At 42.3% G+C, this 15,730-nt stretch overlaps 2 protein-coding genes across 32 annotated transcripts in view; both read right to left on the reverse strand.

Moving 5' to 3' along the window:
* The window catches only part of IGHMBP2 (immunoglobulin mu DNA binding protein 2), a 556,281-nt gene that overhangs the window by 370,565 nt on the left and 169,986 nt on the right, over window positions 1-15,730 (reverse strand). The window lies entirely within an intron of this gene.
* Window positions 1-15,730, reverse strand: part of PPP6R3 (protein phosphatase 6 regulatory subunit 3) — a 160,169-nt gene that overhangs the window by 58,860 nt on the left and 85,579 nt on the right. For all 31 annotated transcript variants that reach the window (XR_007719349.1, XR_007719348.1, XM_050758157.1 and 28 more), the window contains 4 exons: window positions 14,211-14,348; window positions 11,255-11,320; window positions 8,192-8,304; window positions 3,148-3,261 (listed from right to left, as the gene is read on the reverse strand). Coding sequence is in view for 29 of the 31 variants with exons in the window: in XM_050758157.1 (XP_050614114.1) it covers window positions 3,148-3,261; window positions 8,192-8,304; window positions 11,255-11,320; window positions 14,211-14,348 (431 nt within the window). In the remaining 2 variants the exon portion in view is untranslated. The remainder of the gene's footprint in view (window positions 1-3,147; window positions 3,262-8,191; window positions 8,305-11,254; window positions 11,321-14,210; window positions 14,349-15,730) is intronic.

Below are 15,730 nucleotides of genomic sequence, written 5' to 3' on the forward strand. Positions count from 1 at the left end.
TCTCTTTAAACTTGCTCCTGTGACTTACAAGAGGCTCCTCCCCGACGCTAGCCTTTCCTCCACAGCAGTGTTGTTACTGGATCACGAGAGGCCTGGTGGAGAAGGAAAGGATGCAGGAATGCTCTGCTTTGTTCAGCCTCAGTCTTAGGCAGTTGAAGGGTACCCAGGTCTAGGGTTGAGGCCTTCTCAGTGATCCTGCCCTTACCCTCGTGGTAGGGGATTCTCTAATAGTCTGGATCCAGAACGTATTCCCACTTCTACCAGGGGACAGAGGGCTTTTATTGCTAACCTGTTCTCAGTGGCTTAAGAGTTTTGTTCAGTAGGGGCAAGAATAGAGAAGGATCCTGGAGGCGTAGTGTGTATTTCTCCCAAGGGCTGCTCCTCCATTCCTCAGGCCTAAACTACAATGAAAGCTTTCTCTGGTCTCTGCCCTGCTGTTAGTATTTCTTGTCCAGAAGGGCTTGCAAGTGTGTGTCTTGGACTGCCAGGGTCCCTTGTGTCTGGGACTGTCAGAGTTTCCTTACTCTTTGACCTTTAAGATGCTTTGGAAGTTACATGACCTATTGTTATTCTACTACATTTATTTAAAACCACACCTGAACTATAATTTTACTGAGATGAAGATACCATGTATGAGAATGTACCTCAACTGCCCCAGTATAAGAACTCCAATATGTACTAATTGACACTTTTCTCCTTATTTCTTGAGTTTTGTTAAAATAATCTGGAACTCCTTCCATTTTTCAATATTTGACTTATTTCGATTATTTATTCTTAACATTTAAACTTCATAATAATATTGTCACATCCCTACCCATTTCTTGATCATAATTTACCAATATGTTCCCTTAGTTCTTCATTCTTATTTTTCTGGTTGGCTTTAATAAAGTCTATCTTCAAGTAATTTCATCTCATCAACAGTACACAGATGAAACACTGAGTGTTTGCCCTCACATATCAACAGAAATGTTTCAGCCTCAGAATCCTGCACTATGTTGTTCAGTATTTATTTAGCTTCATAAAGGAGACATCTGGCAATCTGACTGGCTTCACAGGTAGCCCATTTTTTCTTATACAGATACTTCTAAGATTTATTCTTTATCCTCGGAATTCAGAAATCTTATCAGTATAAAGCTAAGATCTGAGTCCTATTTTATTTCTTTTATATGTGACAAGAGTCTCACTCTGTTGCCCAGGCTGGAGTGCAATAGCATGATCTCGGCTCACTGCAACCTCTGCTTTCCAGGTTCAGGCGATTTTCCTGCCTCAGCCTCCCGAGCAGCTGGAATTACAGGCACACGCCACCATGCCCAGCTAATTTTTGTATTTTTAATAGAGACAGGGTTTCACCATATTGGCCAGGCTGGTCTCGAACTCCTGGCCTTAAGTGCTCTGCCCGCCTTAGCCTCCCAAAATGCCCGGATTATAGGTGTGAGCCACCACGCCTGGCCCTGAGTCCTATTGTAAAACTTCAATCTTGCGTTGCGTGGTATTTGGTAAACCTTTTCTGGTTTTAGGATAAGTTCCTTCTGGTCAGAAATTTCCCTTTATTGTTTCTTATATTACTGTTAACTTTGTTTGCTCTTTAAGTTGTACATTTATGTGTTTTTCACTTCCACACACAAAAATTTATGCTGTTTTTCCCTCATTTATTTCTCAAGTAGTATGAACCTCACAGGACCACCAAATGTGTTTTTAAACCACTTTTAAGAGATGATGTGATGGCCCTGTAGCCTGAGTAGCAAGAGAGTACTATACCCCTGGGGCAGGAAGAGGGCACTGAACCCCTGGGGTAGGAAGACAGCACTGTACCGCTGGGGTAGGAAGACAGTACTGTACCCCTGGGGTAGGAAGAGAGCACTGTACCGCTGGGGTGGAAGAGAGCACTGTACCCCTGGGGTAGGAAGAGGGCACTGTACCGCTGGGGCAGGAAGAGGGCACTGTACCGCTGGGGCAGGAAGAGGGCACTGTACCGCTGGGGCAGGAAGAGGGCACTGTACCGCTGGGGCAGGAAGAGGGCACTGTACCGCTGGGGCAGGAAGAGGGCACTGTACCGCTGGGGCAGGAAGAGGGTACTGTACCGCTGGGGTAGGAAGAGGGCACTGATTTTCCTAGAAAGACACAGGTAGGCAAACAACCCCCAAACTACAACATACTTGAAGCAGTGCCACCACACTGCCCTTCCATTAGTATTGACCAAAGATTAGGCAAAGCAGCAACAGAGATCAGGAATTGGGGAAGCAGGGATTGGTTGGTAAGGTTGTCTTCACTATTTTGCTAGAAACCTAAATTACACCATCAAAAGTAAATACAGAAACCGTGAATGGCTGAAGTTTCATATGCTAAGGATGGACTCTGTCCCTTGTTTAATGAATGAATACTGGGGTAAAAAATACAAATTCCAATCTCTATATCACACAATCCTGGAAAACTTATGATTCTCATGCTCTAAGAGCAGTTAGAAAACTCTGATAATAAGTAAATCTGCACTGGACATAAACTATAAAGAATAACACGACACACATTAAATGGCTGGTCTAGGGGCGGAAGGCCACACGTGGGAAAAGCAGGCTTTATTTCTGATTATAAAACACGTAGCAGAAATTCGTCCTTAAAGGCTCAAGCCACTTGCCCATGCATTTTAAGACAGCCTCAACTGCAGTGCCCTCAAATGTGAAACCCAGGAAAACACCACCTGAAGGCCTAAGTATCTGTAAAAAGGAATGAAAGGAATCACAAGATAGAAAGACTTTCTCAATGACCAGGAGAGCTAACCAATGACCAGGGACACCTATTTTCAATTATCATGAGCAAGAAATAAGCTTCTCTATTTCTGAGCCATCATACATTTTCGATTATAGCATTTATTATAGTAGCATTTTCCTAACTACTACTACAAAAAAAAAAAAAAGACTAGTCTAAATACTGCCAATAAATAGTGTCACCAAACCACAGTTTTCAACTGCATCCCTATATGTGGTATTCATATAAAACTTGGCTATGGTTCATATAGTAGAAGGAGAATCAGCAACTGCAATTCAAAGGTACTCTATGACAGCTTATCCACCAAGAATTTAACTCTTAACTTTAAAAAAATCTGAAAGCAAAACAATATGGTTCATTTTGTAAGACATAAGAAAAGCTTACGTTGGTCGCCGTGTCTCAAGCAAAGTCAGCAATATCTGGATTGCACTGACTATGGCTGATTCATTTTTCTCCTTGTGGAAAATATTTGATAGAAGCTGCTCTATAATTTCTTGCCTAGGAAAACAAATCAATAATCACTAACTGCAGTATCACTTATCACCAACAACTTCAGAAAAAAAGACGACGGCACAAGACAAGCGTCACTGAAGAGTTCAATCACACTTGGGCATATTTGTTTTACTATTTTATTTCTATATACTTATTAAAGTAGGCAATTGATCCTATTTATAATTTACACATATGCACACGCACACAAACACACTCACTCACCCTCCTATCTCTTTCCCTCAGCAAAATAACCTGGGCCATGCTTGTCTTTGCCAATTTTGTTGAGAGCCAACAGAATTTCAAGACAAAGTCACTTCCTACTCAAACCAAGACTCTGATGATGAATGATGATGATGATGATGATGATGATGACTGGGGCTGGGGGTGGCAAGAAGACATAGAAACTTTCACCCTCACTAAAGAAGGGAAAACATTCAGAAAGGCTATTAGAACCCATGAATGTTCATGAACGTTTTCCCACAAAGGCATGAATGTGTAATTAGCAAAGATCTGAAACAGAAAAAAGAAAACATCAGTTGCTGCATTTTACTCTACAAATAAAATTTGAAAAAGCAAAATAAAATGGCAGCAACGAAATAAATGTGACTAAATTAAATGTCCAAAAAGTATCATCTGCAGGCTCTTTCCATTACACTTCTCTCATACACATCATAAGATCACAATTAACATAAACCAGTTCATTGAATTTATATTCTCAAGGAAAACCTTAGTCTGTTAGCCGCTCAGTAATTTTCAAAATTCACGTGAATTAAGAAATGGGGCCGGGCGCGGTGGCTCAAGCCTGTAATCCCAGCACTTTGGGAGGCCGAGACGGGTGGATCACGAGGTCAGGAGATCGAGACCATCCTGGCTAACACGGTGAAACCCCGTCTCTACTAAAAATACAAAAAAAAAAAAACTAGCCGGGCGCGGTGGCGGGCGCCTGTAGTCCCAGCTACTCGGGAGGCTGAGGCAGGAGAATGGCGTGAACCCGGGAGGCGGAGCTTGCAGCGAGCTGAGATCCGGCCACTGCACTTCAGCCTGGGCGACAGAGCGAGACTCCGTCTCAAAAAAAAAAAAAAAAAAGAAATGGAGGCCAGGTGCAGTGGCGCACGCCTGTAATCCCAGCACTTTGGGAGGCCGAGGCAGGCAGATCACAAGGTCAGGAGTTCAAGACCACCCTGACCAACATGGTGAAACCCTTTTTCTACTAAAAATACAAAAATCAGCCGGGTGTGGTGGTGCACGCCTGTCATCCCAGCTACTCAGGAGGCTGAGGCAGGAGAATCGCTTGAACCCAGGAGGCAGAGTTTGCGGTGAGCCGAGATCACACCACTGCACTCTAGCCTGGGTGACAAAGCCAGACTCCATTGCAAAAAAAGAAAAAGAAATGGAGTCTCGAATCTCCCTTACAGTGTGACAGGCAGCTGGGTTGTCCTTGGTTGCTCACCTGACACCTTATCCCAAGGTATAGTTGTGTTCAGTGTACTGTACACCAGTTCCTTGACCGCCTCTTGCCGACATAGGGCAGCAAGTAGGAGAGAATCTCTATTTTGGGGGAACAAAACTAGTATCTAACCTAACTTGAGAGGGTCCCCTTGCAGGAGGAGGTTTTTCAAGTACTCCCAAACCAGCATTAAATTGCTTGTGAGACCTCTCACCAGAACAGTACTATAAAAGTCACATCACACACAGCAGCCTATACACTAACTGTTCGGTATGGAACTGAGCTCTGGAAAACAAACTTTAACAATAAATATGTTTTTCTTCAACAGCAGCCTCACCACAGGTGGAGGGGTACTGACAGCATGCGACTGTGGAAGTCCACACTCTCTTCATTCAGTCATAGCACTCTTACTCATCAGCAGGCACTGTCACTTTTGTCAATACAGATGCCTGAAGGGAATAGCTAACAGGGGCCCTAGCCATTTCACTGTCGTATCAAATTGGAAGTCTATTGTATCCATGAAAGAATTCTACTAATGGACAAGAAAAACATAATAACCAGCGAAAACTTGACAGTCAAAATACAATACCACAATAGCTGCGCCACATTCTGAGTTTTACCCGAACACACAAATATCACCAAACCCCGAAGAAATAGTAAACCGAAGGACTGAAGCTTATCAAACAAAATAAAAGGAATGCCTTCACATTCTTTCAATAAAAAGGTATTTAATTACATGCGAGAAAATATATTCACTTCCACGTTTTAAAAAAAAGCAGTTTCTGGATAGACATCACTAAAACTTATGATATGAGCTGTTTCCTGCATGAAGCCATCCAGGTTCTTTATCCATGCCTTTGGGACAATGGCTCATTTTTTTTTTTTTTTAAGTGAATGGCCACAGGAAAAATCACTTATAAAAAACCAATTGGCTCAAATGAATGGGGTCAAACCCAACTTGTTCTAAGGTCATTAGTATCAAGAATTCAGACAGAGTCTATTCTAATAAAACTGTTTTTTAAAAATTTTTGAACTTCAAAAATTTCCAGAGTCACTAAATAAAATGCATTCGGCCGGGCGCGGTGGCTCAAGCCTGTAATCCCAGCACTTTGGGAGGCCGAGACGGGCGGATCACAAGGTCAGGAGATTGAGACCATCCTGGCTAACACGGTGAAACCCCGTCTCTACTAAAAAATACAAAAAACTAGCCGGGCGAGGTGGCGGGCGCCTGTAGTCCCAGCTACTCCGGAGGCCGAGGCAGGAGAATAGCGTGAACCCGGGAGGCGGAGCTTGCAGTGAGCTGAAATCCGGCCACTGCACTCCAGCCTGGGTGACAGAGCGAGACTCCGTCTCAAAAAAGAAAAAAAAAAAAAAAATGCATTCAATTTAGGCCCAGATTGCTTCCCAAGCCAAACATTGTTTATTTAACACTTCAGTCCGCTTTCTGAGATTTCTTGGTACCACTACCACTCTTTAGTATCTTCTTTAATCTTACCTCATTTCAAATTTTTCCAGATGCGCTAATCTGCGCTTAACATTTACACATGTGACATTTCTATATACAGTGGTGTTCACACTGTGGGTTACTTAGCATCATAATACAGAGCTCAGCAAGCTATGTGTACATTATGTATTGCCAGTACAGTGATTTAATAATGTAATATCATTGTTAAATAATTATAATTTATCAAAAAGATATTACATATTATCACATAATAGATTAAATATACACAGATGCTATTATGATTAATAAGTTTACTAAAATAGAAATCTTTTCTCAGTGTGTATTGTCTGAATCAACAGACACTAAAAGATGTGCAGTGTGTCAAATATTAGAAGCGGTGGGTTCTCATTCTCAAACAGACTGTGGGAAGCACTATGACAGATTTTCTTGCCACCGTTAAATGCAATGGAGGTTTCACTTGGCAACAGGGCCACTGATTCATCAGGTCCATGTATTTGAACACAGTTACTCCAACTAATTTAATGATGTAAACTCTAGGTATTTACCTATCTTCATCCCAGAAATTAGTTACCTGATCTAGGACTAAAACACAGCTTGAAATATAAAAGCTAGTGTGCCCATGGGCTCTGGTGGCTAGGTTACATATTGGGTCCAAAAAAAGTTGTGTGGACGGAGGGCTTGGAGTGGCACTGAAGAACTTAGCAATCACTACTAAGCAGTCTGATATTCGGGCAGAACCTGCGCTGTCTACTATGGGAGTCATTCACTACATGTGGCTATCAAGCACCCAAAATTTAACTCGTCTGACCAGCATGTTCTAAGTATAAAATACACACTGGATTTCCAAGACTTTGGACAAAAACATTTTAAATTACATGTGGCTTTGATTCTATTTCTACTGGGCAGCACTGCAGTGAGCCATATGACACTGCTGATATTCAACATTTCTAACCTACTGAAATGGCAATTTTACAAGGTTCAATCTAATTAATACCACAATTTGTATTTGAATGTGGGATGTCTTAAAAGTTTTAAAGGACTATATATGCCACAGTGCAAGAATTACTAAAATAGGACAGGTAAGATACCATTTTACTCGGAAGCCGGCAATCTTTTGTAGTTTTGCTACTTCAGAGAACTCAACTTCTTCGTATTCTACATGCTAGGAAAACACAACTCCACTTCGCAAAGACAGAGTTGAAGACACGTTAACTTGTCTGTAATGTATTCCTTGCCTGTCTTACATGTGTCAAGGAAATAATACAACATTTTATTTTAATAAAAGGGCATTATAGGTAGTTAAGCCAAAGATGCAAAAGTCTCAATATATAGCAGGTATTCCTAAAAAGGATTGACAAAAGCATTAAAAACAATAATAGAAGTAAACTGAAGCAAGATTGCCATTAGTACTTAACATTGCTAGCTGTATGCATACTTTCCAATTATTCTTCCATAGTGAGGAATGGCCTGATTATTAAAATAACTTTCAGCTGTCTGAATGCAGGTCAAATACATGCAAGTCGACAGTAAATATTCTTTCTGAAAACATGTGAATCTAGAAAAAATAGCATCCCATCCCCAAGCTGTCTTCTACCTAAACATGAAATAACTGTCCCTAATCAGCTGCAAAGATACAATAAAGCCTTAAAGATCATCTGATAAAAGCCGCTGACTAAAACATGCAACATTCGTATTTACACAAGACTATTCTTCATCAAAAGACCCTTGGAAGTTGTGATGACAGTTATTTCTAAATGACTACCACATCTTAGGATGGCTCTACAGAATTCCATTTTACAAATAATTAGAAAACTCAAAGTCTAGATACAAATGTCATTTATCTTCTTATCCTGCCAAACTTCTACTGAGATAAAAGAAGCAGAATTCCCTACCTTCTCACCCACCCAAGGTTATTTTCAAGGGACATGATTCCCACATAAGGAACACTTACCAATCACTCACAATGGTAACACATGGAACAGCATCAATATGAAAGAAGAACAAGAACAGAGTTTTACACATACTTTTCTAGAGTGGCAAGCAGGGGGTCGGGCTCTGTACTGTTCTGAATTTGTAACATCTGGTCTCTGCTCAGGCGAACAATTTCACAAAGTGATTGTGATGCATTTGAATGTCGCTAAAGGAAAAAAGTACAATTTTAACCATAAAACATGTTAGAAGTTAAATTTATCATTTAAAAATGAAAGGGAAAGTTATTTAAGAAATAACACAAATTAACACTGGCCATAAGCTTCAGTGAGCAAAAGGTCAAGGCCAAGAGAGATCACATCACAAGTAATGTATTTTGTCAGGCATTCAAATGAGCTTTATAATAGTGCACAGTACATTATTACTATGTGCAGGGAGATGTCATCAAGGTTCTGATGAGTAAAAATTTCTAAAATAGTTGGGAAAAAATACACAGATTGAGCATCCCAAATCCAAAATGCTCCAAAATTTGAAAACTGACAAAGGAAATACTCATTGGAACATTTCAGATTTCTAGGTCCAGGATGTCCAACCAGTATAATGCAAATAAAGGTATTCCAAAATCTGAAAAAAAACTGAAATCCAAAATACCTCCGGTTCCAAGCATTTCAGATAAGGGATACTCAACGTGTATCCCCAAAATACACTCTTATCAGCATAGAAGGATGCACATACTTTTTTTGGATTAAAAAAAAAAGTAAAAGTACATCTGGGCACGATGGCTCACGCCTGTAATCCCAGCACTTTGGGAGGCTGAGGTAGGCAGATCACCTGAGGTCAGGAGTTCAAGACCAGCCTGACCAACATGGAGAAAGCCCGTCTCTACTAAAAATACAAAATTAGCTGGGCGTGGTGGCGCATACCTGTAATCCCAGCTACTCGGGAGGTTGAGGCAGGAGATTGAATCACTTGAACCCGGGAGGCGGAGATGGCGGTGAGCCGAGATGCCGCCATTGCACTCCAGCCTGGGCAACAAGAGCGAAACTCCGTCTCAAAAAAAAAAGTAAAAGCAAATACAGCTTTCTGTAGAATACCAATGGGTAAGAAATATTAAGCCTTCTCTCAGTGTATTGACCTTACAGAAAAGCTCTAAAATCTCAGCACCCAAACACATTTTATTCTCTGGAATAAGAAACTGAGCATAACTCAAAGACTGAGCAATGTGCTCCCAATACGGGCAGAACACTCATATTCTAGAAGAGAGGAGAGCACAGATTAGGGTATCCAAACCCACTGACTGGAATCAGGAGCCTAGCATTTCCTTGGTAAGTATCAACTGGCCAGTATAATTTTAACATGGAATTCATCACTTAATACAAAACAGAAGTATTAACAGGACTGTCCAAAAGCCAAAATTAACTTTCTTGTAAGTCATGCAGAGAAGGTGCTGATGTCCACAATGCGGTGTCCTTCTCAAAAAATTTGTTGCAGAATTGGACTTCTCCATTATCAATTTCTCCTGGGCCCTTCGGACAGGCCCTACTGAGCAATCTTCTTCTTAGCCCATTGAGCAATCAAGTTCCTCTGCTCAAGAACATGAACCTAGTAAGGAGTAAGAAACTCCTCCCTGCCAACAGGGCAGGCCACACTCCTGTCATGGCTCTCCACGGCCTGCACAGGCCACATGTCATCACAGGGAAACCCGCTCCTAGAACCACACTCCCCTGCCCACAGGAGGAGGGCTTATCACCCCAGCTAGGTTGAGAGCACCTTCTAAGCAGGGGCTCCCATATTCCCAATCCATGTCTACACTGGATGTGTCCACAAATGTCAACTCTGCTAACAGTAACAACTACTGCAAGGGAGCATACCTTGCATTCTCCCAAAGAGGGATAATGGGGAAGTGACAGCCCCTTTAATAAAGTCCAGGTATCAAAAGTTTCTGAATGGATCAGAGTGAAAGGGTTTCGATCTACTATCACACAAAATGTATCTTTGTGAGAGAGGAGCCTCCACTGCGTGCCTCTTCCTCCAATGTTCCTCTGCGGTACTCGCTCCCCCATCTAACCTGCAACCTAGAGGCACACAAGGAGGCTCCCCCAGCTTCAGGACAAACCTTGAATTGTCCTTAAACCAACTCCTTTGTAGATATTAGGTTGAATCATAGATAACTGTCATGTCTGTAGGTAAAAATGGATGATTACTGCCAATTTTATATGGCTTGGCCTGATACTTCAGGTGGTAACCTTACAGATCTCTTCTAGAGACACATGCACCCACTGGTCCCAACGGGCATTCCCTCAGCACAGAGTTCAATCTGCAAGCTCCAAATCTAGCTTCAATCCTATAGCCAAGTCAACCTACAGTACCTAGGACAAAAGCCAAACCTGTCAAACTTAACAGCCAGGGCCAGGACGTATAACAACAAAGTTACTGTAGGGGTTCAATGGTGACCAACATCCCACTTCACTGCCGGCAAAGCTGTAACCAGACTGGATAAAACAAATGCAAATGTGGTCACATCAACGGCTACAGATGGGTATAAAAATAAAAAGGAGGCCGGGTGCGGTGGCTCATGGCTGTAATTCCAGCACTTTGGGAGGCCGAGGCTGGTGGATCACAAAGTCAGGAGTTCAAGACCAGCCTGGACAAGATGATGAAACCCCGGTCTCTACTAAAAATACAAAAATTAGCCGGGCGTGGTGGCAGGCACTTGTAATCCCAGCTACTCGGGAAGCTGAGGCAGAGAACTGCTTGAACCTGGGAGGTGGAGGTTGCAGTGAGCCGAGATCGCGCCACCGCATTCCAGCCTGGGTGACAGAGTGAGACTCCATCTCAAAGTGGGAAAAAAAAAAAAGTAAAAAGGAGCATCAACAAAGGAGGTTTGTAACAAAAGCCAGCTGGTTCGGCATGAAATCCCGGCTCTAGAAAGGAGATGGTGCTGTAACAAGGGCCTGCTGTTGTACATTTCTGGAAATTTTCTGGGTATTGGCAAAATGTAATACAGTTTAGAAAAGTATCAACTTTAAGAACAATAGATTGCTATTTTCCCTCTACTCTCTGATCATGTTCACATTTAATGTAAGTATGCTCTGTGCTCAATAAACAGTTCTTTTTTTTCTATTTGATCAAGTTTACAGTCACACAAGTGAACTTACATCTTCTTCTTGCGATGGATGAACTATTTCCACAAGCCTCTGGATAATTTTCTCCTCATTTAACCACTGTAAAACACATTGTAGAAGTAATCATAGCAATGAGTGGCTCTTGTTCAAGCCCCAATGTAGATTAACATACTTGGAAATATCCATCACATTTTAAGCAGAATGTTACAGGTTTCTCTGGACTTTGAACACTACAGAAAATTAAAAGTCCCCCAAGGAAAATGCCAGTGAATATATTGTTTTAACAATGGCCAACAGCACCAAAAACTCCCCAAATTACAATACCCACACACTAAAATTCTATACATCAGCTTCTTAGCCATAAGGTCACTCCCAGACATTTAGGACTAAAAGGGTTTGTAGGTTGGTTCTTAAGAGAGGACTGGGAGATTAAGAAGGATGGAATTTATACATTTTCTTTAAGAGCATGTTCACTCCAAGCTTCAGAAAGATTGAGAAGAGCAGTATTTAGCACCAAGTCTCTGGGTTAAGAAAAACACAGGATGAACAAAAGGGACTTTTAGATTACAAAACCAAACCCACTGCAGGAAACGTGGGGGCCTGAGGAAGCACAGAGGCAGAGTTTATCTGCCCTGTCATGTGCTGGCAAAGAGCTATGGCCATCTCCTTTTAATCCATGTATGAAATGCTACAGTGAATGAAAACATGAAAGGGATCCAAATTCAGAAAAAAATAAAGGAAAAATCATCTGGCTTAACATTAATGCCATAAGAAGCCGAAAACCATCATCAACAAGGCAGCTCACTACCTAGAAAATACGGCTAAAGGAGACTAGGGCGGGCAGCAGGGGCAGAAATCAAACACAATTTGCTTAAGGAACACAGAAGAAACCCTGACACTGTCTCTGGCTGCTCAATGAAAACACCAATTAAAGGAAAATGTGAAGCTATTAGGTAGGCACCACAGAGGTAGAGGTCCAACTTTATATTTTAAGATCTGTTTTAAAATGTGCACACAAATTCTCCAAGAATCTTGTTAAAATGCATATTCTGATTCAGAAGGCCAAGGAAGAGACCTGAGACTACAGATTTCTAACAAGCTCACAAATGATGTCTGGGACCACTCTTTGAGCAATAACGTCCTGAAACAGAGGAGAGTAAACATCTGTGTGAGGTGCGGGGCATTCCTGACCACTACAGGAGAAACGAGGAAACCTTCCAGGCAGTGAACTCATCAGTCCCAGACCCCTACTGTTTCCACAGCTATTCATAGGAACCTACATTCCAAGCCCACTTCTGTAGTCTTCCTCAACCATGGATCCACAAAATCAAAATAAGACATTCAGGGGTTTCTAAGTAACCTTTCCCCGACCTACACCTTTATCAACCTCCTGTCACTCGCTCTCTCCACAAACACACTGATTCCTTTGGAAACCAGACAGGTCCTAAACTTCAACCCAGAAGCAACCAAAGGAATAAACTGGTTCCTACAAACCATCCTGAATAAATCTCTCCCTATGATAATCCCAATATAAAGGTGACACCCTCCTCCCTATCCTTAAGTCTTTCCCAGAATCCTCAACCTCTTTTGAGAAAAGATACATCTACAAAGACACACCCAAAAGGACAGGTGTCCCAATTTAAGGTCCCTGCCAAGAGACAAGTCCCAGGACATCCACTAGATACACCCAGCTGTTTACTCACAGTGATCACAGTGCCTGGGTCACCAACAAACCCAGCGCTGACCCCATCACATAAATGCACACCTGGCACACCTCCCTACCTCAGTGGAACATGCCCTGCCCTGGGCACCACCTGAAAGACCTTCCTCCTCATAGGCCCTCCTTCTAGTCCTTGAGATCTTAAATAATAACTAGCATTTTCAACAAAACTCATTTCCAAAGAAATGAGTAAGTTCTAAGGTTGCAGGTTAGTATTAAAGACAGATAGACTGAAGCATGGTTCACAAAGCTTCCGAGAAAGGAAAGAAAGGGAGAGGGACCAGGCGCGGTGGCTCACACCTGTAATTCCAGCACTTTGGGAGGCCGAGGAGGGCGGATCACCTGAGGTCAGGAGTTGGAGACCAGCCTGGCCAACATGGTGAAACCCTGTCTCTACTAAAAATACAAAAATTAGCCAGGTGTGGTGGCAGACACCTGTAATCCCAGCTACTCAGGAGACTGAAACAGGAGAACTGCTTGAACCTGGGAGGCGGAGGTTGCAGTGAGCCGAGATCATGCCACTGCACTCCAGCCTGGGTGACAGAGTGAGACTCCAACTCAAAAAAGAAAGGAAGAGGAGAAGACACAAAAGACAAGAAGAGAAGGCAGAGATGGGAGCCTGGGAGAAACCTTATTTTCAAGTTACTCACACCCTCCCCTCCTTCCCACCCAAATTCCACCTAAGACATCTATTCAGGAGGCATACATCCTAAAAATCACCATTTGTCTACATTTTAAAATATGTCCTTCTCAAAGTAAACTCTGCTCTCCTTATCCTTTGTTCCTAGGTACCCATGAGAAGAGAATTACTTCTGAAGTCTGAATCACTGGATGTTATCAACACCTCTCCGTTTTGACCTTCAGAGGTGGCCCTGAAGAGTGTGGCCTCACAACATACTCATATGGGACTTCGAGCTCCCAACCCTCTCATTTCTGCTTTTACCATCAGGCCCAGATTTAAGACAAATGCTCAACCCATAATGTCTCGCCACCCCCATAAAAAGCAAACCAGCAAAAAGGAAAAAACACTCACAACAAAACATTCCACACACCTACGGATATGCCCATCTGAAATTCTAGCTCTGCAAAATCTGGATCTCTTCCTATCTTGGAACAACCTTTCTCCCCCACCCTGTTACCTGCTCCCCAGACAACTCTCTGCTACCAAGTACCCTAATCCCATGCAATCCCTCCCAGCACACAGCAGCCTGGTGGGCTCACATGCCAGCACCCTAACCCCAGTCAACAGCAGGTCAGAATTCTACTCACATTCAGTACATCTTGCCTGGGCTGTGGAGGTTCAATACATGTCAGGAGCCTGAGCAACAAATCCATGATAGCAGAAGTTCCTATGTGCTTTATAATAAGGTCTACAAAATCATGCTTCTTCTTTAAGAAATCCACAATCTAGAGAAGAACAGATCAGAAACTGAAAGACATGTAACTTGGAAACTATAAACTTTACCGTTTAAGTCCCAACCCCCACTCCTCCCAATTTTATCACTACTTTAGGTTGAGAAATGGCAAATCCTGAATTACCAACAAGATATCAAATTGGAAAGCCTGGCTGATAGTTACAACACTCAAAAACCCCTTGGAGAAAAAAAACCCTAAATTAGCACATGTCCATTAATACAAATACAACTTAACAGAATCTTTTATTTCTATTCACTTCCATTATTCATTCTCAAAGAATGGGGATCAAAAATTTAATATCCCTATAAAGAGCAAGAGAATATACCATTTTACAGTTTATGAACATAAAGCAAGTCTGTTAAGATTCTGCACCAAAATGAGTAACATTCAAAATCCTAATTGGACCCTAACAAGTATGAGAAAAAAATTTCAAAACAAACATTTCTACTCCAGTCAAAGTAACTAACTCACCTGGCTACACAAACATCGCCTTGGATTTTGACTTCACCAATTCACTCCAATAGCTTAGCACAAGAAGGGCAGCTGGTGGAGAGGCAGAGAGCTACCCTGAAGGAACGTGAGAATAGCCACGGAAATCAGGCCCCTGTTGCTGGCCTCTTCTGCACTGGGAGATCAGGGAGATGACTCTGTCCCACGCATCCCCGTGTCCCATGCAGCCTCGTTGCCTCTGCCTCTGTTCATGTGCACATGTCATCTATTCCCAAACCCTCTGTGAGTCCCAGGGGGAGTGTGGCAGCTGCTATAACAGGATCTTACTGAAATTTCTCAAAAGCCCTGGGACGTGGGGGGGTTGAATAACTCACTCCCACCCCCACACCCCATTAGAGATGAGGAAACCAAGGCTCAGAAAGTATCTTCCAGAGCTAAAAGGTGGCTGCCTGGGATTTAAACTTGGATTTGTATGCCACAAAAGCCACAATCTTTCCATTAGGTCATACGAAGTCTAATAGCCAGAGATGACAACTAAAACTGCTTCATACAATTAAGTATAAATACAGGATTAACCAACACACGTTGCTTCTCTAGACAATGAGGTCAAGCATTATGATATAAAACTTCAAGAAATGACATGACACATAAATAATTCACTCACAATTGGGTCCCACAATAGTTTTTAAAAGGACAGTAGAGGAGAAAGGATGAAAAAAGTCACATGTGACCAAGTATTCCATAATTCAGTGCCAGAAAGAGCAGACCTGAAGCCCAAAGGAACAAACCCGAGCTAGTGTGGTGGACAGTACAGCACTAACAACAGGGACCTGTGGCCCAGATGACCCCACTGGGGTGCTGACTCATGCAGCACTGAAGATGCCCCACTACGCAACTTTCTGTTCCATGAGCTAACAAATGCC

Source organism: Macaca thibetana, chromosome 14, assembly GCF_024542745.1.
Source record: "Macaca thibetana thibetana isolate TM-01 chromosome 14, ASM2454274v1, whole genome shotgun sequence".
In the NCBI taxonomy this organism is placed as follows: domain Eukaryota; kingdom Metazoa; phylum Chordata; class Mammalia; order Primates; family Cercopithecidae; genus Macaca; species Macaca thibetana.